Source organism: Rutidosis leptorrhynchoides, chromosome 4 (genome assembly GCF_046630445.1).
Source record: "Rutidosis leptorrhynchoides isolate AG116_Rl617_1_P2 chromosome 4, CSIRO_AGI_Rlap_v1, whole genome shotgun sequence".
Lineage (NCBI taxonomy): Eukaryota > Viridiplantae > Streptophyta > Magnoliopsida > Asterales > Asteraceae > Rutidosis > Rutidosis leptorrhynchoides.
In genome coordinates, this window is record NC_092336.1 from 605,208,597 (window position 1) to 605,232,520 (window position 23,924).

The 23,924-nt window shown below is 34.5% G+C and overlaps 2 protein-coding genes across 2 annotated transcripts; both read left to right on the plus strand.

Annotated features, from left to right (window-relative positions):
- Positions 1 to 2,373: 2,373 nt before the first annotated feature.
- On the plus strand, positions 2,374 to 3,165 carry LOC139842983 (uncharacterized). Its single transcript, XM_071833077.1, has one exon. The coding sequence runs from the start codon at positions 2,374 to 2,376 to the stop codon at positions 3,163 to 3,165; it is 792 nt and encodes a 263-aa protein (XP_071689178.1).
- Positions 3,166 to 22,800: 19,635 nt separating this feature from the next.
- LOC139842984 (uncharacterized) lies at positions 22,801 to 23,592 on the plus strand. The gene has a single exon (XM_071833078.1). The coding sequence runs from the start codon at positions 22,801 to 22,803 to the stop codon at positions 23,590 to 23,592; it is 792 nt and encodes a 263-aa protein (XP_071689179.1).
- The last annotated feature ends 332 nt before the right edge of the window (positions 23,593 to 23,924 follow it).

Sequence of the window (23,924 nt, forward strand, 5' to 3'; positions counted from 1 at the left end):
TTGGGACTGACCAAGGTTAGGTTGATTTAACAAAAGAATTTTTGTCATCAAAATTCTCCATGAAAGATATGGGGGAGGCTGACGTTATCCTTGGCATTAGGATCAAACGTGAAAGCAAAGGAATTTCGATTTGTCAATCTCATTATATTGAGAAGGTATTGAAAAAGTTCAATTGCTTTGAATGTATTCCTGTGAGTACCCCTGTTGATCCAAGTGAGAAGCTTATGCCTAATCAAGGTGAAGCTGTATCACAACTTGAGTATTCTCAGGTGATTGGCTGTTTGATGTACGCCATGACTTGTACAAGACCGGATATTGCTTTTGCTGTGGAAAAACTGAGTAGATATACTAGTAATCCTAGTACTCATCACTGGCAAGCAATTAGGCGGGTACTGAAGTATTTAAAGAACACTATGGCATATAGTTTATCTTACAGTGGATTTCCTTCTGTAATAGAAGGATATTCTGATGCGAGTTGGATAACCAATATTGAAGATCATTCTTCAACGATTGGTTGGGTGTTCTTGCTTGGGGGAGGTGCTATTTCATGGGCTTCTAAGAAGCAGACATGTATTACCAACTCAACGATGGAATCTGAGTTTGTTGCTTTAGCTGCTGCTGGTAAAGAAGCAGAATGGCTTAGAAACTTGATCCATGAGATACCATTATGGCCTAAACCTATAGCACCCATGTTTATCCGTTGTGATAGTGCTGCGACATTGGCAAAGGCTTATAGCCAGATGTACAATGGAAAATCTAGACACTTAGGTGTCAGACATAGCATGATTCGTGAACTCATCATGAATGGGGTGATTTCTATAGTGTTCGTGAGGTCACAACAGAATTTAGCTGATCACTTGACGAAGGGATTGGCAAGAGACTTGGTTGACAAGTCTGCTGTGGGGATGGGTTTAAAGTCCACATAAATTTCTAATTATAAGATACCCAATTCCCTTTCAATGAAAATTAGAAGTTGAATTCAATGCGGAAGGCTTATATTTAGAAATTTGGAGTACATAAATTTTATATCATCCCAAGGTAAGGTATGTACTCGGACATGCTGAAGGTGAGGTTGAAGTCTAGCTTCTTAACAGTTCATTTGAAAAAGTGCAAGAGCAGGTGCATGACTGAAGTGAACTACCTATGTGAATGTGAAGTTTTGCTGCTTCAACAAAGCTTGGACTTTTAGCTTTGGATACATTCATGAAAGGATATGGACACATGGCTTGTAAAGTGTCAGGATAGCTTTAGAGTATTTGAAAACTTATGTGTATATTATTTTCAGTTATTCAAATGGGTTGAAGGGTTCAATTCTTAGAATACCCTGATTCTCGAATATTTGGAATGTGTAATGTACTAAGATGAAAATTCAATCTTCAAGATATTTTCATTTATGCATAAGTTTTTGTTTTAATTTGTTTAATTCTCATGAAACGAATTGCACTAAATTGGGGAGGATTGTTGGAAATTTAGTGTAATTGAGGGATTTAATCTACACTTGTAAATGGGTTAGGAGGTACGGAGTGTACACCCATTAAGTGATAGATTGCCCGGACCCGAAAGTGGTTTTCCATTATCACAAATTTGAGTGATTACGGAAGTATTAGTCCTGCACTAGGTGAAACATCTCCATCGTGGAAATAAAACAAACAACTTTATGTAAAGGATTTGTCTTAGATTTGAAAACGATTTCCTAGATTTGGTTGTTGGAAATAAAACAAACAACTTTATGTAAATGATTTGTTTTAGATTTGAAAACGATTTCCTTGATTTGGTTGTTGGAAATAAAACAAACAACTTTATGTAAAGGATTTGTTTTAGATTTAAAAATGATTTCCTAGATTTTGTTGTTGAAAATAAAATAAACAACTTTATGTAAATGATTTGTTTTAGATTTGAAAACGATTTCCTTGATTTGGTTGTTGAAAATAAAACAAACAACTTTATGTAAAGGATTTGTTTAGATTTGAAAACGATTTCCTTGATTTGGTTGTTGGAAATAAAACAAACAACTTTATGTAAAGGATTTGTTTTAGATTTGAAAACGAAATTAGTTAGTGAAACATCTCCATCGTGGAATAATACTTGTTTTTGGGTGCCTATAAATAAGGACTATCATTTATGAGAATAATATATATGAAAAACACCTTAATACTCTTATGCAAAAGAGTTCTTGTTTACTGCCAATAACAAGAACTAATCTCTGTCTTATCCCAAAGTGATATTCGTGTAACCCAGGCAATAAGGGTCGAATAATTACTTTCGGAAAGTGATACCACGATTCAGTGATTTATCCGGCTATCGATTATTTTACCCTACACGAAATTTCAATAAAACCTCCAACATGCAGTTGACAAAATACAAACCTTAAAAATGGTTTTCCAACAACAATTAGTTCTTTTCATTATGGCTTTCATGTATCTCTCTTATGAACATGAAGTCGTTGCGCAATGGGTACCACCATACACGTCGGTAGTCGCTCAAGTTTTAAAACATACCGATTTAGCTAAACCTCTGTTCAGCGTTCAGATTATGACCAAATACGTAAACATGAATTTTATCCACACAAACTTCCTCATAGACATCGATGCTCCATTCATATGCCACGATTGCATCGTTCAGTGGAACATGAATCCAAACAGTTGCCCCGGCAACACAATTTGTTTGTCTCCCTATTCTTGTGAAGATTATCAATGCACAGACATTCGAACGTCTTCTTCTTATCAGCAATATTCTTCTTCATGTCCTCCAGCAACCAACAGTTCGACATTACCTGGTTGGGGAGTTTGCTCATGCCCCGTGGATACCGTGGACCCCATTAACGGATCATGCGGTGAAGCATTGTTGAATTCTGATGAGTTATTTTTCAATGCAACTAACGGTAGAAACGCTTTTCCTGATTTTTATAGATTTTACCCTGACGCCGCATGTGCTCCTTCTTATTCATTTGACTCGTTTCCTGCAAATGTTAGCGGTGTAATGGCTTTGTCCACCTCACCAAACGCGCCACCATCGTATATTTTTGGAGTCGCATTTACAAAATCATTTTCTCTATGTTTGCCTAGTTCAGTGTCAAACACTGGGGTGTTCTTGTTGGTGCATAATCCCAAGTTCTATTATGTAATATGTTCTATTCGTATTGTGTTTTCTATTTCAGTCATGTAAGGATATCGTCATTAATACATTGCGTTTGGATTGTTTAATATAATGATGTGAAATGGTTCGAGCTGTTTGGTTGACAGCTCAGACCATCGACCGATGGTAGAGACCATCGGTCGAGGGACTATCACCATCGGCCTTAGGTCAGAGACCACCGACCGATGGTCGCTGTAACTATATATAAATACGGGTCTTGGGTTACATTGTTAGGTTACAAACCCTACACCCTCTTGCTGTCGTATTTTGCTGTTACTATTGTCCCAGACCATACCCCAACCGAATACAATCATCAAGGCATCGATTCTATCAATATTACATTGGTTAGATTGATCCCATAGTGAATAACGTATTTGATTAGTCCTAGTTTAGTGTTTTCCGCCTCTACTCTAGGTATAACGTTTAATTTAAGGTCCTAGATCGTCTACAAAGTGGTATCAGAGCGTAGGCTTGTTGATCTAAACGTTTTTGAGTCGAATTCTTCGTTTGAGTTTTAGGGTTTTTGGTCAAAACGGGTTTTGATTAAAGGTTGATATTTTTACGTTTAAATCTTGTGTTTTTGTGTTTCTTTGTGTCTCTGGGTGTATTTTCTAGGTTTCTATCGGTTTGGTTTAAGTCTAGAACGTCAAAAATCGATCAAAATTGAAGTTTTAGCGAAAACCCTAGTTTTTCCTGCCCAGTATTCGTAAGAACTACCCTCGGCCGATCGTCTTTGACCATCGTCCGTTCGTCCCGACCCTCGACCGTGTGTCAGACACAATCGACCGATCGTCTCATATTGAACCGGAGGACAGTTTGTCATATCATAGAACCGTTTGTCTTTACCATCGGCCGTTCGTCTCTTGACCATCGACCGATCGTCCACTACCATCGACCGAAGGTCTTAATTCTAAGAATAAGTTCCAAAGTTAACACCATCGTCCGTTAGTCATAGACCTTCGACCGATTGTCATAGACCTCTGACCGATTGTCTTGTCCGTCGACCGATCCTCTTTTGAGACAGAATCTTTTAATTACATTTAATTTAATACTCAATCAGTTAAAATGTCTGACACAATCGAACAAGTGATGAATGAATACAGTGCGTTAGTAATTGCACCTGGACTACAAAAACTATTACTTAATGTAAGTGAATCTGCTTCATCAAATAAAGTACCTAGACTTGACAATCTTAAAAATTCTTGGACTAGAAAGTTAGGTTTGTTATTTACTTAAACGGTGTTGATTCTAGACTTTGGGAATGTATTGAGAATCCGTATGTATGGCCATGCGGAGCAGATGATGAACTCAAAGAAACTACACAGTTTAGCCCTACAGAGCGTGAAGAGTACAATCTTGAGTGTAGATGTTATGCTCAGCTAACCCAAGCTTTGTCAAAGGAGATTTTTCAACAATTTAAGAATAGAAACAAAACCTCGTATACTATCTGGTTGGCTCTTCAATCTACAACAGAGGGTACAGATACTTATCGTGCGACTAAGGGTAAGGTTTTGAAGGATGAATGGAGGGTGTTTGCAGCTCTTCCATCAGAATATCTAGGACAAACTTTGGAGAGATATCGGTTATTGGTTGCAGAGATGGCAGATTATGGGATTGAGGTGCCTGATGATAAGGCAGTCAGAGTGTTGAAAGATGGTCTTCCAGAAAAGTGAGATCATGAGATAGAAAAGATTCAGAACAGGTACAGTTCATCAGGTCATATGTTGACACTAACAGCTTTTACTTCGAAGTTGATGGAGAAGGACATTCAGGATGAAGCAAAGAGAAAGAGACTTGGTTCTGTAGCTGCTGCGGCATCTACCATTGGGACATCTTCTGGTACTCATGTTCCACTACAGACAGCATACTTAACAGCCAATGCTTCACAAATGTCTGCACCATCGTCTCAGTCCGGCTACTTTAATGCTAAAGTACAAGCTCAGAATTCTACAATTAAGATGATTGAGGCTTCTTCGATTCAACAGACTCAGACTCATGTGTTTTAAACTGAGAATATCAAGAAGAGATCTATCGAATCTATTCAGGAAGATATGGCTTTGGCAGCTATCGTTGTTAACTCTTACAACGATATGATTAGTGGACAAGTGCTTAATAGTCATCTTGAAAACGAAGACTATGATCAGATTGATGAGGACGAGCTTGAGAGGATGGATATACTCTACTGTATGGGTAGCATTGTGAGACGTGCTAGAAAGTACTTGAAGAGAACAGGACAAAGGTCGTTGAGTTTAAATCGCGATTCGAAGTTTGCTTTTGATATGTCAAAGGTTAGGTGCTACAATTGTGATGAATATGGTCACTTTAAGAAAACTTGCACGAGACCACCCAAGCCCGGTTTTCATGATCCTTTTCACAATACAACCATTCTGTTCAATCTAAGGCTTTGACTACAACGTATGCTGATGAAGTATGTGACTGGTCCATCTCGGTAGATACACAGAAAGTTAACGTTGTGTTTGTAGGTAAAAGTGAAGCTGGAATTGAAGAAGAAAGAATTGTTCAGAAAAATGCAGGTTGTACTGGTAAGGATAATCCAAATTGCACATGCTATGTGTGCAAATGTGATGCTAGGTTGAAGAGAGCAGAAGAGCTTATGAAATTCTGCTTCAGGAAGAGGATTAAAGATCAGTTGTATGATAAGTTTCGCAAAGCTAAGGACTTATCAGATCTTGAGTTTACTACTGATTCGTCTGATGAAGAGGAAGGGATGAGTTGTCATGTTGGTACTTGGTTCAGGAAAGAGCTGGAGCATTTGCTTAACTGTGATCTTAAGAGTGGTGATGAGAAGATTGTTACGGTTCAGAGTCCAGTTTGTTCAGATCAAGGTGAGGGTAAAGGAGGCTAAGAGGCTGATTACTCGGATAGTACGAGCTCAGAGTCCGAATCAGAATCAGATACAGACTCTTAGGGTGGAAGAAATGACTATGCATTCATGGTTAACACGTCCGGTAATGATAAGGTATGTAATGACTCAGTTTCTAACTGTTCTAAATGCATTGGTTATGAACAGGAAATTGAGAGGCTTGAATGTATTATCACTAAGCTTAATGAGATATCTGTTACATGTGAGACCTGCCCTAAGCTTAGAGTTGAACTTAAAAACCTAAGTTTAGAGAATCAGGCTAATAAAAAGAACTATGATGATGCACTTTTCTACCTTAACAAACAGAAAGACTATGTTGATGTAATTAAGTCTTTAGAAAATCAGGTAGGTCACTTAAAATCAACTATTATAGATGATGGAAAAGTGATTACTATGTATTTGGGACAGTGATAATGCTAAAAACGAACATATATTTCATAGCATTATCCCTCAAGAAAGACAAGCTTTTAGTTGCAATTGTTTTATTTACAAGTGATATTCGTTTAAATAATAAAAGGTGAAGACAAAAGACAGATTCGACGAATTGAAGACGCAAATGACCAAAAAGCTCAAAAGTACAAAGTACAATCCAAGAGGTTCAAATTATTGATGAGAAACGTCTAAAAGTTACAAGAGTACAAACCGCAAAATGCAAAATATAAGATATTAAATTGTACGAAAGGACGTTCGAAAATCCGAAACCGGGACCAGAGTCAACTCTCAATGCTCGATACAACGGACTAAAAATTACAAGTCAACTATGCACAAGAATATAATATAATATATAATTAATTATATATATTATTATATATTATAATTATACGCAGCCCACGTTTTGGATTTAATCTATGAGCTGGATTCCAGACCTCCGCACTCGCGGAGCTTTAAAGAAGAAGACCTCCGCACTCGCGAAGATCAACAGTACAACGTGGGCCTATAAAAGGCAATGAATTCTGCACAACGAAAACATATCTTTCTCTCCTCTCTATCTCTCTGATATATATATATATATATATATATATATATATATATATATATATATAAAATATTTTAATTTTAATTTTAATTTAAGATTAATAATAATAAGGGTATATTAGTGAATGTTGTAAGTGTGTAAGTCGAAATTCTGTCCGTGCAACGCTATGCTATTATTAATCATTGTAAGTTATGTTCAACCTTTTTAAATTAATGTCTCGTAGCTAAGTTATTATTATGCTTATTTAAGCCAAAGTAATCGTGATGTTGGGCTAAAATATTAAAGACAGGGTAATTGGGCTTTGTACCATAATTGGGGTTTGGACAAAAGACCGACACTTGTGGAAATTGGACTATGGGCTATTAATGGGCTTTATATTTGTTTAATTGAATGATAGTTCGTTAATTTAATATAAAGATTTACAATTGAACGTACCTATAAATAACCATATACACTCGATCGGACACGATGGGCGGGATATTTATAAGTACTAATAATCGTTCATTTAACCAGACACGGGAATGGATTAATAGTCAATGGACTCATTAAAACAGGGATTAATTATGTACAAGGACACTTGGCGTAATTGTTAATAAAGTATTAAAACCTTGGGTTACACGCAGTTGATATCCTGGTGTAATTATTAAATAAAGTATTAAGACCTTGTTACAGTTTAAGTCTCCAATTAGTTGGAATATTTGACTTCGGATATAAGAGTAATTTGACGAGGACACTCGCACTTTATATTTATGACTGATGGACTGTTATGGACAAAAACCAGATGGACATATCGAATAATCCAGGACAAAGGACAATTAACCTATGGTAATAAACTAAAATCAACACGTCAAACATCATGATTATGGAAGTTTAAATAAGCATAATTCCTTTATTTCATATTTTATCGCACATTTATTTACTGTCATTTTATTTATCGCACTTTTAATTATCGTACTTTTTAATTATCGCAACTTTTATTTACTGTCATTTCATGTATCGCACTTTTATTTATCGCAATTTTATTTATCGTTATTTACTTTACGCTTTAAATTAAGTTATATTTATTTTTATTATTTTACATTAGGTTTTAATTGCAACTTAAGACATAAAATCGACAAACCGGTCATTAAACGGTAAAAACCCCCTTTTATAATAATAATACTACTTATATATATATATATATATATATATATATATATATATATATATATATATATATATATATATATTATACAAATATAGTTTAAAAATAATTATAGCATTAAACTTGTTTACTGTATCCCTGTGGAACGAACCAGACTTACTAAAAACTACACTACTGTACGATTAGGTACACTGCTTATAAGTGTTGTAGCAAGGTTTAGGTATATCCACTCTATAAATAAATAAATAACTTGTGTAAAATTGTATCATATTTAATAGTATTTCGCAATAAATATATAACTATTTCGTATACACCTCTACGCACATCAAGTATTTTTGGCGCCGCTGCCGGGGAATCCTAAACGCTTAAAGCGCAACACTATATAAAAAAAGATTTTTATTAAGTCGTAATCTATTTCTGTAAAAATATACGTTTTAAATATTAAAAATACAAGAAAAAGAAAAATATATCTATATATTTTTAGTTAAATTAAAAAGTTTATATTTTTTTTATTTATTGTGAAAAAGTTTTAAAAAAATAATAAGTTATATTTATATATATGTTAAAAACAGAAAAATTAAAAAAAGTAAAAAAAAAAATCACTGAGCCTGCACAAATTCGACCTGCACCTCAGCTGAGTCTGCATAATCCGCATTCGCGGTACTTTTTGCCAGCTGGGATCCGCACTCGCGGAGCCTTCTGACAGGCTAAACCTTGTACGCATTTATTACACAATTAGGTTTAAATTAATTATTATTAATTATTATTAAACATAATTAGAGTTTATATTTAATATTAATTAGTTTTAGTTTAATTAATTTTGTGTTTTAAGTTTGAAGTTTTATTTAGTTTTATAAAAATTAATACTTTTATAAAATAATAATATAAATATAATATTTTTGTAAAAATTGTATTTTTTATAATTTAAGTTTTATATTTAAAATTTAGTATCTTTTTAATCGTTTAATTCGTAATTTTATAATTTTTCGTTCGTAATTAGTTCGTAACTTAGTATTTTGCCGTAGTTATTTTATATTTCTAGATTTTTAGGCTTTGCCGTATAATCCCTTAAATACTTTTTCTTTAGACTAAGATTTAGGTGCTTTAGAATTTTGCGACGCCGTTTTAAGATTTTAGTACTTTTTAAATAATTGCCGTTTTGGATATAGAATTCCTTTAAGCTTTAATACCTTTAGACGTAACTTTTAATTTTTAGTTTTTAGACTTTTAAGTTTCGACGTTCTACGTTCTTTTTATTATTTTTCGACCTTTTATTTTTCGACCTTTTTCGACGCACTCTTTTTCTTTATTATTTCTCGATGCTTTAGTTTTTAGGACATAGAATTTTTTATTTCTTCTCTAAAATTTCTTTAAATTTCGACGAAAAATTATTTTAAGCAGTTAAATTGATAGACATCCAAAATTTTCTGGTTCGTAGTAATAGTTGGATTTGTTAGTGGCGAGTTGTGGGCTTCCGATTTAAAGGGTCCTGGCTACCTGCTGCATCTATTGGCTATTCGAAACGTGGGAAAAATTAGAAAAGTCTATTAATTTGATAGCTTATATAATTTTTATTTTTATAACTAATAGAATATTCAGTGAATGCACCGAGCAAAACGTTCACCACCTTTCATACGTTCACCACCTGTAACCAGATCAAGACATCTAGCCAATATTGTCGCCGTTGATTTTTCTTTAGAATCGTCATCTAGTCGACCAAGTACTCCAATTCAAATTTCCGATAATCCATTTTTTGAACCCGACCTCACAATTGAGAATCCGGAGGATATTCAGGGACAATTCATAGATCCTGAACCACTAATCATTCCTCCTGAATCACAAATCACTCATCCAGAGATTGTCGAGGAACAAACCATTAAATCAGAATCCTCCAGTGATTCAGATTCAACAAATTCAATCATGTAAAATCTGGAACCTCTAAGTATGGAAGACCGAATGAGAGCTAAACTCACTGGCCAAGGTCATGCAATTACTCAACCAGACATTAATGCGCCAGATTATGAAATCAAAGGACAAATCCTACACATAGTAACTAATCAATGCAAATTTAGTGGTGCGCCGAAGGAAGATCCAAACGAACATCTTCGTACCTTTAATAGGATTTGTACTCTATTTAAAATGAGAGAAGTTGAGGATGAACAGATCTATCTCATGTTATTTTCCTGGACTTTAAAGGGAGAAGCCAAAGATTGGTTAGAATCATTACCTGAAGGGGCGATTGATACATAGGATGTTTTAGTTGAAAATTTTCTTAAACAATTTTTTCCGGCATCTAAAGCTGTAAGACTTCAAGGAGAAATAGTTACGTTCACGCAGAAGCCAAATGAAACTTTATATGAGGCATGGACAAGATTTGGAAAATTATTGAGGGGATGTCCGCAACATGGTTTAGACACTTATCAAATAGTACAAATATTCTACAAAGGATGCGACATCACTACACGAAAAGACATCGACATAGCAGCTGGTGGTTCCATTATGAAGAAAACCGCAACTGAAGCTTACAAAATTATTGATAACACTGCTTCCCACTCACATGAGTGGCATCAAGAAAAAGATATCGTTAGATCATCTAAAGCAGCTAGAGCCGATTCTAGCCATGACTTTGATTCCATTTCCGCAAAGATAGATGCTGTCGAGAGACGAATGGAAAGGATGACTAAAGATATTCACACAATACGAATTAGTTGTGAGCAGTGTGGAGGACCACATTTGACAAAAGATTGTCTCAACATTGAACAAACAATGGAACAAAGAGAGAATGTATGAAAGGACCGCTACTAATCCATCCGGACGAAGTCCTTAACATTTGGTCCTATTACGATGATCGACTCCAAGTAATGCCCTTAAAATGAGCAAATGCACAGCAGAAGACTTAATTCGTACCTGAGAATAACATGCTTTAAAATGTCAACATAAAGTTGGTGAGATATATAGGTTTGATGCTAGCAGCGTAATAACTATGGACCACAAGATTTCATATAATTAAACATAATACACTCGCAAGTGTATGAAAAGTAGTTGAGCACTTGGTAACCATACTTAACATTTAAATCATCGCAGCATATTCTTAAATAATCACTACACCGTACCAAGTGTAGTATACAGAAACGAAGTACTGTGCAACCGTTTAAAACTGGTCGTCCAGCCCGGTTGGGGTTGTCAGGCCCGATAGATCTATCAACATGATTCGCGTTTACATTACTCATGTAAATATTAGCTACCAAGTATAAAGAAATATGCCATGGTACAACTCAACGTAGAATTTATTTTTTTTGAACACTTGTGTCCATAACGTAAATCATAAAATGCATGTATTCTCATCCCAAAATAATTAGAGTTTAAAAGGGACTATATACTCACCATACTGTATTTTGTAGTAAAAATACATATAACGATATCGAACAAATGTAGGGTTGGCCTCGGATTCACGAACCTATATCCATTATATATATATTAACACATATAATTGTAATCGAACAAATTATATACGTATTCATTAGTCATTTCATTTTATAGCTTATATGTTTCATTAAATTATTAATATAGTTATGTTGTATGTATTGAGTATATTTTTACATAATATTACTTGTCTTAAAATAATAGTTATAATAATAATACTTTTATTAATAATGATAATAATAAATAAATGTTACTTTTAATAAAAGTGATAGTTTTTAATAAAAATGATAATAATAATAGTACTAATAATAATAATAATAATAATAATAATAATAATAATAGTAATAATAATAATAATAATAATAATAATAATAATAATAATAATAATAATAATAATAATAATAATAATAATAATAATAATAATAATAATGATAATAATAAAAGTGTATACCCTTAGGATCTTTTTCTAAAAAGAAATGCCCGAGACAGGGCTCGAACCCGCAACCTCTAGCTCACCAGCAAACACTCCCCAAACCACTCCCCCATTCTTGATTTTCTGATTAAACTTACACCTAAATATAATTAAGCCATAACCGCCTGCCTCCTTCTTAATCTTCTTACATCGAACAACTATAGAGTTTATGGAACGAGCTCGGCCCAACATAGAAGCCCAATTACAAATAATCCTTCAACCCATTTTTATAATAACTAAACTAAGCCCAAGTTAAAAAAATAACAGCCCGCTAGCAAAATAATATAATTCGGCCAAATACTTGCTGTAACTAACTTCTGATTTCGGTTCATTGTTGTATCAAAGTGTTAGCCATTAACCCTAATACTAGTCACTCTAGAACATCATCGTACATCATCATAACTTAATCATACATCGTCATCCTAATATATCTTAATCATCATCGTCCCTCTTTGATCTCGTGAATGTTTTAAATCGAAAAAAAGAGATAGATGCAACAACAATTGTAGAAGCAACCATTATCATTCCTTTTTGGCTCAGACATGAAACAACAAGTGGGTCTCAGCCCAATATCAAATTTTTAAGGTTTACGGCCTAATTAGGTGAACAATTTCCAACTCAATAAGTTTATCTCTTTTTAAAATTTGTTCTCAGACCCCACCCGTAATCAGCTAATCCCACTAACAAAAGTGTAGGCCATAATTTGTATTACTTCCCCACTTGCAACCTCTTATAGTTTGTCATCACTTCTATTTTTAACACAAAATAGCAACGAGCAGGAATTCATTCGATTAGAGGAAGTTGTGTAGTGGTGTTCACGAAGGAATAACAAGAAACAAACTTGGGTTCGATTTGATGGTCGCCTGCAAAGGTCGAAGAAACAACAAAAAAAATATATATAGCTGTACGGTGATAAAAGGAGTGGTTTACGTGAGGTTTGGTGGTAGTCATGGCGTCTAATTGGGTGGTGATCCTAGGTTGCTTACAGCAGCAGGTTAGTTGCAATTTGTGTTTGTTTAGATCGATTAAAAACATAGAGATCACGAGTGGAAACGGGTTGTAGGAATAGGAGAGAGAGATGGAGAGGGATGGTGGTTTAATGGGTTGTGTTGGTGTTCAATAAATAGAAAAGAAACATAATCGGAAGGGAACAGTAGCAGACAGTCCCTTGGATTGAATTTATCGAACATCAATATAGCGATAAATAGATGCAACATCCTTTGTTGTTGTGATGTTCGACTGGTGGTTGGACATGGTGATTTACGAGGGTTGGTATGATGAAGATGGTGATTTAATGGTTGACCAGTGGTAGCTCGTGATGGTTATTGATAGTAGTCGTGGTGGTGGATAAAGGTGGAATGAGGTAGTGGTGAGGGTTCCTCGAATGATGGTGGAGGTTGTGATTACGAAGAAGGGTGGTGAACGGTTGTATTACTTATGTGCTATATATGTGCCATATGTGTATGTATATATGCATCCTTATATCCTATATATATAATATATATGTAGTGGTGCAGAGCAAAGCAAGGAATCAAACACCAAATATCCTAATTACTTTACACAATAGTACAAATCAAGCATAGTATTTTACAATCAATCAAACACAGTTGTCCTACTATTAAGTCACGGATCATAAGGTTAAATAACGAAAAGATGCAATAATAAAACACAGTAATATTATATATTATTATATAGTTAAAGAAATCAAACGTGCGTTAAGTTAGCCGTCACCATTTACGGACTAAATTTCGTATTCTGTTGCTAATTAGTGACGAATAAAGTCTTCGGGAATATCCCCAAATTTTTAATTAATTATATTTATTTATTTCGTAGATTAGTTCAAATTATCACTTCATATAACACTTTATTTAATATTTCTAATTATTATTTATATACATATATATACATATTTATTTACAATTAACAGTTCGTGAATCGTCAGGTTTGGTCAAAGGGTAACTAATTATCCGAATATAGATTTCAAACTTTCTAGACTCAACATTACAAATTTTGCTTATCGTTTCGGAAACATATAAAGATTAAGGTATAAATTTGGTCGGAGATTTCCGGGTCATTACAGTACCTACCCGTTAAAGAAATTTCGTCCCCGAAATTTGATAGAGGTCGTCATGGATAACAATAGGAATGTTTTCATGACGAATATGAGGTAATAATGGAGTTTTATCATTATTGAGGGATATAGATAAAACGATTTAATCATGTGAAGCGTACGAGTGAAGCTATCACAAAAGAGTGAAATGAGTAAATATGGAATCGTTTTAATCGATGACGTGGCTACTATTGATTTTCGGGATTTAAGGAATTTAAAGAAAATCTTACGTAATAAGATTTGGTTCTTCGGCGATCAGGATCTTCTTCGATTTAATACGGTAATCTGTTTCGATTTTTCTGTCGGATATTTCACTATAAATCTACTCCCTTCCTTCCTATATTTTCCATATCTCACATCTTCTACTCTTTTTCCCTTAATTCATACCTTAAAGTATTCTTTAAAATGCTCCATCCCGTTCTGATTCTTGTTATACTTCTAACTTTCATATCTTTCATTCTTCTCTTTCATCTGCCGCAAGAAGAATCTATACACTTCTATCATTTCCTTGGAATTATATTGTTTTTAATTCTCCCGTGTCTTTACGTGGCAATATGTATTAATATACACAGTTTGTAATTTCTGGGTGGTTGTTGGGTTTTATATCTTCCCTTATACTTTGATGTCTCTGCTTCTGTCTTCTATAATCATTGTCATCCACAGTTAATACTCTCTTCTATTTGCTGCGATTTATACTCCAATTTCTATTTTTGGAGCTTTATTCTTTCATTTCCTCTTCCCGTCCTCGAGTCAAGCGAGCAATGATCCGGAATTCGTAGGTAGGGATTTCGGAATGAACATAGCTAATGTTCTAAGATAAAAATGGTAATGGAACGATTTTGATTTGTCAAATTACCAGAATATCCTGGAAAAGATAGAACTATCAAGATGATATGTTCCTAATATGTTTGGAGATTGGATAGAATGTAAGAGCCGTGTAACCTGGCACATGATGACGGTACTGTGAATCATCACATTCCATTAGAAACTCAACATGATTTACTGTAATATAATGATGTTGATCAAGTGTCATTATATTATACTAATTCATGCTTCAGTTCCCAAACTACTTCAAAACATTCATATTTTAAACTCGAAGGTTTCAGAATTTAGAAACTAACACAGTTTCTTTTATGTTGTAACGCAGATATTACGGAGAGATAAATGATCTCAGATAAAAATAGTTGTGAAAATATTTCCAGAAATATGAAGGATGTGTATATCGGAAGGTATGAAGATATCTTATAATATCTAAGATAAGATGATGATGAAGAATATCATCTGGTAAGGTTTAGAATAAGGAGTAGGGTTCTTACTAACGGTTTCAGTAGACACTGAATCATTTGGTTCCTTTGAAGTCAAACTTATTCTTTGTGATTTATCTACGGCTTTCTTCATAATTTCGCATAATCCGCTTTTCAGTACTAAATTTTCTATTGAGTGTCTCCAACACTTCATTCTTTATCATCAACTTTTGGCCATTAAGACCATCTACAACATGCTGCTTCGTCAGTATTCTCAAAGTTAACGGATCTGGGTCATCGGTTATCAAACCGAGGTGGTTTAAGAAGAATTGTGTTTTTAGATGATTAAACGCTGATGATAACATGATGGAATATGATAGGTTCCCCGGTAATGATGAGAAAAGCCAATCGTATATATCAAAGTTATAATAAGACTTTATTCAAATGAAAGGTCGAAGTTGTTCTGCTGGAGCTGTGACAAAATTTGGCTAATTTGGAAAGGAATTGCAAAGTTATTTTGGGTAATAATAACGCCAAAGGAACTAGCACATATATGTGTTAAACGTTCACTCAGGTTCCGAGAGCTTTTCAGGTGCATAAATCTTTTCTTCCGTAGATGAAATGCGGTTGGTTCATCCTCTCGATTGAGGGGTTTTCAAGAATCGCGAATTGTAACTGTCGAGGTACAAATGAGGTTTAAGATGAAATCAAGTGGCAAACTTGAAGAATTGTTTAGTTTCATATGTTATAATCAATATTTTAATTCATTTTATTGTCCAAAGTTAGCAGTCCAATAGTCCAATTGTCCAATAGTTCAATAATTCAACAGTTCATATATATTTTTATATATAATATTCGAATTAATTAATACGTATCGTGACCCGTGTACCGGTCTCAGTATTGATCACAACTCAAACCATATATATATTTTGGAATCAACTCCAACCCTATATAGCCAACTCCAACATTCACATATAGAGTGTCTATGGTTGTTCCGAAATATATATACAGATGGGTCGATATGATAGGTCGAAATCTTGTATACGTGTCCCGTTATTTAAAGTGCGTAAAATAAATAAATATATATCATGACCCGTGTACAACGTATTGTCTCAGAATTAATCCGACGTATTGTGTACATGTGTCCCGATTTAAAGTGCGTAAAAGTAAATAACAGAAATTAAATGACGATAAATAAAATTGCGAGAATGTAAATTGCGATAAATAAAATGTAACCAGTTAGCTAGGAACAGTTAGCTAGGAACAGTTAGCGTGGAATCTTAACAAAATTCATCATAGTTAATTTGTTTGTTTCTAACACTTTTTATTTTGTCCAATGTTTTCTTCGTTATGCCACTTGTTGGATTCTGATAGGTCAAAATCCAAATATGTAATTTGAATGGAAATGGTTGTTCTATGGTGAACGGATACATATATCGGTAGTTGTAAGTAGGATAGTAAATAACCGTTGAATCAGATTCGTAGGATGTACATTGTAACTTATTAATGTGAAATCTAAATATTCCTCGAGTACTACCTACCCGTTAAAATATTTTCATCATTAACAGTTTGTACGAAAGAATTTTTAATTACAATCTTTATGAAAATATACTTACATATATATTTTCTTCAGATGTAATCATTGATTTAATGAGTCAATATAATATTAAACTCATTTGATTTATCGTTATTACTAGATTACATGATCTCTAAAACATTAGAGATTACATAACTGTCATGTCGAACGAAGATAAATGAGGTAGAACGATACGTAAAGCGAAGATATTCGTTGTAGAATGATATGTAGAACGAAGATCATACTTGAAGTACAGATGGGATTATTGAGGCGTGTGATGTTGATATCCGAGGTGCAGATTGTGATGTTGAGGTTTACGACTTGGTTGTGGTTGGGGCTATAAGGGTACAGTTGGCATTGATGATGATGATGCTGATTATGCTGCTGGTACTGAGGATTGCGATGTTGATGTTACTGGCGATTCTGATTATGCTGCCGGTGCTGCTGCTGGTGTTTGTAACCTTCGCACCATGTTCTCCAAAGCCGTCACGCGAGCGCGAAGTTTGTTAACTTCTGCTAGTACACCGGGATGATTGGCGGTTGGAGCGAGTGAATGAATAAGATTCGAAATATGGGATAGTATATAATCGCGACGAGATACTCGAGAGATGAGAGAGAAAATGGTTTCTCGAACAGGTTCGCCGGTAAGTGCTTCAGGTTCATCGCCAAGAGGGCAATTTGGTGGATGGAAAGGATCTTCAATGTGAAATGATTTTCAGATATCGAATGATATTCTAACTATATAGAATATCTATATATAATCCTATAGATTTCGTAAACTACAGAGGAATTTACGGCATATGTCAGGCAAGTCTACGGATGCGCTAAGATTAGATACACTAAGATTTGAATTTTGTCTATACACTATCGATACACTAAATGCATTAAGACGTGTCTAGACTTATGAATAATAAGCAGACAATTTCCTAAGGATGATAAGCAGATAATTTCCGACTAGAAATGATAAGCAAAACTTTTGAAATGTAGACACGGTCAAAGTCCAGACTCATTAATGTATCCTAACAACTACTAGTCAGACACACTAATGCAAGACCTGGTTCGCTAAGACCACCGCTCTGATACCAACTGAAAGGACCGCTACTAATCCATCCGGACGAAGTCCTTAACATTTGGTCCCATTGCGATGATCGACTCCAAGTAATGCCCTTAAAATGAGCAAATGCACAGCGGAAGACTTAATTCGTACCTGAGAATAACATGCTTTAAAATGTCAACATAAAGTTGGTGAGATATATAGGTTTGATGCTAGCAGCGTAATAACTATGGACCACAAGATTTCATATAATTAAACATAATACACTCGCAAGTGTATGAAAAGTAGTTGAGCACTTGGTAACCATACTTAACATTTAAATCATCGCAGCATATTCTTAAATAATCACTACACCGTACCAAGTGTAGTATACAGAAACGAAGTACTGTGCAACCGTTTAAAACTGGTCGTCCAGCCCGGTTGGGGTTGTCAGGCCCGATAGATCTATCAACAGGATTCGCGTTTACATTACTCATGTAAATATTAGCTACCAAGTATAAAGAAATATGCCATGGTACAACTCAACGTAGAATTTTTTTTTTTTATCACTTGTGTCCATAACGTAAATCATAAAATGCATGTATTCTCATCCCAAAATAATTAGAGTTTAAAAGGGACTATATACTCACCATACTGTATTTTGTAGTAAAAATACATATAACGATATCGAACAAATGTAGGGTTGGCCTCGGATTCACGAACCTATATCCATTATATATATATTAACACATATAATTGTAATCGAACAAATTATATACGTATTCATTAGTCATTTCATTTTATAGCTTATATGTTTCATTAAATTATTAATATAGTTATGTTGTATGTATTGAGTATATTTTTACATAATATTACTTGTCTTAAAATAATAGTTATAATAATAATAATAATACTTTTATTAATAATGATAATAATAAATAAATGTTACTTTTAATAAAAGTGATAGTTTTTAATAAAAATGATAATAATAATAGTACTACTAATAATAATAATAATAATAATAATAATAATAATAGTAATAATAATAATAATAATAATAATAATAATAATAATAATAATAATAATAATAATAATAATAATAATAAAAGTGTATACTCTTAGGATCTTTTTCTAAAAAGAAATGCCCGAGACAGGGCTCGAACCCGCAACCTCTAGCTCACCAGCAAACACTCCCCAAACCACTCCCCCATTCTTGATTTTCTGATTAAACTTACACCTAAATTTAATTAAGCCATAACCGCCTGCCTCCTTCTTAATCTTCTTACATCGAACAACTATAGAGTTTATGGAACGAGCTTGGCCCAACATAGAAGCCCAATTACAAATAATCCTTCAGCCCATTTTTATAATAACTAAACTAAGCCCAAGTTAAAAAAATAACAGCCCGCTAGCAAAATAATATAATTCGGCCAAATACTTGCTGTAACTAACTTCTGATTTTGGTTCATTGTTGTATCAAAGTGTTAGCCATTAACCCTAATACTAGTCACCCTAGAACATCATCGTACATCATCATAACTTAATCATACATCGTCATCCTAATATATCTTAATCATCATCGTCCTTCTTTGATCTCGTGAATGTTTTAAACTGAAAAAAGAGATAGATGCAACAACAATTGTAGAAGCAACCATTATCATTCCTTTTTGGCTCAGACATGAAACAACAAGTGGGTCTCAGCCCAATATCAAATTTTTAAGGTTTACGGCCTAATTAGGTGAACAATTTCCAACTCAATAAGTTTATCTCTTTTTAAAATTTGTTCTCAGACCCCACCCGTAATCAGCTAATCCCACTAACAAAAGTGTTGGCCATAATTTGTATTACTTCCCCACTTGCAACCTCTTATAGTTTGTCATCACTTCTATTTTTAACACAAAATAGCAACGAGCAGGAATTCATTCGATTAGAGGAAGTTGTGTAGTGGTGTTCACGAAGGAATAACAAGAAACAAACTTGGGTTCGATTTGATGGTCGCCTGCAAAGGTCGAAGAAACAACAAAAAAAATATATATAGCTGTACGGTGATAAAAGGAGTGGTTTACGTGAGGTTTGGTGTTAGTCATGGCATCTAATTGGGTGGTGATCCTAGGTTGCTTACAGCAGCATGTTAGTTGCAATTTGTGTATGTTTAGATCGATTAAAAACATAGAGATCACGAGTGGAAACAGGTTGTAGGAATAGGAGAAAGAGATGGAGAGGGATGGTGGTTTAATGGGTTGTGTTGGTGTTCAATAAATAGAAAAGAAATAGAATCGGAAGGGAACAGTAGCAGACAGTCCCTTGGATTGAATTTATCGAATAGCAATATAGCGATAAATAGATGCAACATCCTTTGTTGTTGTGATGTTCGACTGGTGGTTGGACATGGTGATTTACGAGGGTTGGTATGATGAAGATGGTGATTTAATGGTTGACCAGTGGTAGCTCGTGATGGTTATTGATAGTAGTCGTGGTGGTGGATAAAGGTGGAATGAGGTAGTGGCGAGGGTTCCTCGAATGATGGTGGAGGTTGTGATTACGAAGAAGGGTGGTGAACAGTTGTATTACTTATGTGCTATATATGTGCCATATGTGTATGTATATATGCATCCTTATATCCTATATATATAATATATATGTAGTGGTGCAGAGAAAAGCAAGGAATCAAACACCAAATATCCTAATTACTTTACACAATAGTACAAATCAAGCATAGTATTTTACAATCAATCAAACACAGTTGTCCTACTATTAAGTCACGTATCATAAGGTTAAATAACGAAAAGATGCAATAATACAACACAGCAATTAGGCGGGTACTGAAGTATTTAAAGAACACTATGGCATATAGTTTATCTTACAGTGGATTTCCTTCTGTAATAGAAGGATATTCTGATGCGAGTTGGATAACCAATATTGAAGATCATTCTTCAACGATTGGTTGGGTGTTCTTGCTTGGGGGAGGTGCTATTTCATGGGCTTCTAAGAAGCAGACATGTATTACCAACTCAACGATGGAATCTGAGTTTGTTGCTTTAGCTGCTGCTGGTAAAGAAGCAGAATGGCTTAGAAACTTGATCCATGAGATACCATTATGGCCTAAACCTATAGCACCCATGTTTATCCGTTGTGATAGTACTGCGACATTGGCAAAGGCTTATAGCCAGATGTACAATGGAAAATCTAGACACTTAGGTGTCAGACATAGCATGATTCGTGAACTCATCATGAATGGGGTGATTTCTATAGTGTTCGTGAGGTCACAACAGAATTTAGCTGATCACTTGACGAAGGGATTGGCAAGAGACTTGGTTGACAAGTCTGCTGTGGGGATGGGTTTAAAGTCCACATAAATTTCTAATTATAAGATACCCAATTCCCTTTCAATGAAAATTAGAAGTTGAATTCAATGCGGAAGGCTTATATTTAGAAATTTGGAGTACATAAATTTTATATCATCCCAAGGTAAGGTATGTACTCGGACATGCTGAAGGTGAGGTTGAAGTCTAGCTTCTTAACAGTTCATTTGAAAAAGTGCAAGAGCAGGTGCATGACTGAAGTGAACTACCTATGTGAATGTGAAGTTTTGCTGCTTCAACAAAGCTTGGACTTTTAGCTTTGGATACATTCATGAAAGGATATGGACACATGGCTTGTAAAGTGTCAGGATAGCTTTAGAGTATTTGAAAACTTATGTGTATATTATTTTCAGTTATTCAAATGGGTTGAAGGGTTCAATTCTTAGAATACCCTGATTCTCGAATATTTGGAATGTGTAATGTACTAAGATGAAAATTCAATCTTCAAGATATTTTCATTTATGCATAAGTTTTTGTTTTAATTTGTTTAATTCTCATGAAACGAATTGCACTAAATTGGGGAGGATTGTTGGAAATTTAGTGTAATTGAGGGATTTAATCTACACTTGTAAATGGGTTAGGAGGTACGGAGTGTACACCCATTAAGTGATAGATTGCCCGGACCCGAAAGTGGTTTTCCATTATCACAAATTTGAGTGATTACGGAAGTATTAGTCCTGCACTAGGTGAAACATCTCCATCGTGGAAATAAAACAAACAACTTTATGTAAAGGATTTGTCTTAGATTTGAAAACGATTTCCTAGATTTGGTTGTTGGAAATAAAACAAACAACTTTATGTAAATGATTTGTTTTAGATTTGAAAACGATTTCCTTGATTTGGTTGTTGGAAATAAAACAAACAACTTTATGTAAAGGATTTGTTTTAGATTTAAAAATGATTTCCTAGATTTTGTTGTTGAAAATAAAATAAACAACTTTATGTAAATGATTTGTTTTAGATTTGAAAACGATTTCCTTGATTTGGTTGTTGAAAATAAAACAAACAACTTTATGTAAAGGATTTGTTTAGATTTGAAAACGATTTCCTTGATTTGGTTGTTGGAAATAAAACAAACAACTTTATGTAAAGGATTTGTTTTAGATTTGAAAACGAAATTAGTTAGTGAAACATCTCCATCGTGGAATAATACTTGTTTTTGGGTGCCTATAAATAAGGACTATCATTTATGAGAATAATATATATGAAAAACACCTTAATACTCTTATGCAAAAGAGTTCTTGTTTACTGCCAATAACAAGAACTAATCTCTGTCTTATCCCAAAGTGATATTCGTGTAACCCAGGCAATAAGGGTCGAATAATTACTTTCGGAAAGTGATACCACGATTCAGTGATTTATCCGGCTATCGATTATTTTACCCTACACGAAATTTCAATAAAACCTCCAACATGCAGTTGACAAAATACAAACCTTAAAAATGGTTTTCCAACAACAATTAGTTCTTTTCATTATGGCTTTCATGTATCTCTCTTATGAACATGAAGTCGTTGCGCAATGGGTACCACCATACACGTCGGTAGTCGCTCAAGTTTTAAAACATACCGATTTAGCTAAACCTCTGTTCAGCGTTCAGATTATGACCAAATACGTAAACATGAATTTTATCCACACAAACTTCCTCATAGACATCGATGCTCCATTCATATGCCACGATTGCATCGTTCAGTGGAACATGAATCCAAACAGTTGCCCCGGCAACACAATTTGTTTGTCTCCCTATTCTTGTGAAGATTATCAATGCACAGACATTCGAACGTCTTCTTCTTATCAGCAATATTCTTCTTCATGTCCTCCAGCAACCAACAGTTCGACATTACCTGGTTGGGGAGTTTGCTCATGCCCCGTGGATACCGTGGACCCCATTAACGGATCATGTGGTGAAGCATTGTTGAATTCTGATGAGTTATTTTTCAATGCAACTAACGGTAGAAACGCTTTTCCTGATTTTTATAGATTTTACCCTGACGCCGCATGTGCTCCTTCTTATTCATTTGACTCGTTTCCTGCAAATGTTAGCGGTGTAATGGCTTTGTCCACCTCACCAAACGCGCCACCATCGTATATTTTTGGAGTCGCATTTACAAAATCATTTTCTCTATGTTTGCCTAGTTCAGTGTCAAACACTGGGGTGTTCTTGTTGGTGCATAATCCCAAGTTCTATTATGTAATATGTTCTATTCGTATTGTGTTTTCTATTTCAGTCATGTAAGGATATCGTCATTAATACATTGCGTTTGGATTGTTTAATATAATGATGTGAAATGGTTCGAGCTGTTTGGTTGACAGCTCAGACCATCGACCGATGGTAGAGACCATCGGTCGAGGGACTATCACCATCGGCCTTAGGTCAGAGACCACCGACCGATGGTCGCTGTAACTATATATAAATACGGGTCTTGGGTTACATTGTTAGGTTACAAACCCTACACCCTCTTGCTGTCGTATTTTGCTGTTACTATTGTCCCAGACCATACCCCAACCGAATACAATCATCAAGGCATCGATTCTATCAATATTACATTGGTTAGATTGATCCCATAG

Coding starts and splice junctions, on each gene's coding strand:
- LOC139842983 (XM_071833077.1), top strand. CDS start 2,374: ATGGTTTTCCAACAACAATTAGTTCTTTTCATTATGGCTTTCATGTAT.
- LOC139842984 (XM_071833078.1), top strand. CDS start 22,801: ATGGTTTTCCAACAACAATTAGTTCTTTTCATTATGGCTTTCATGTAT.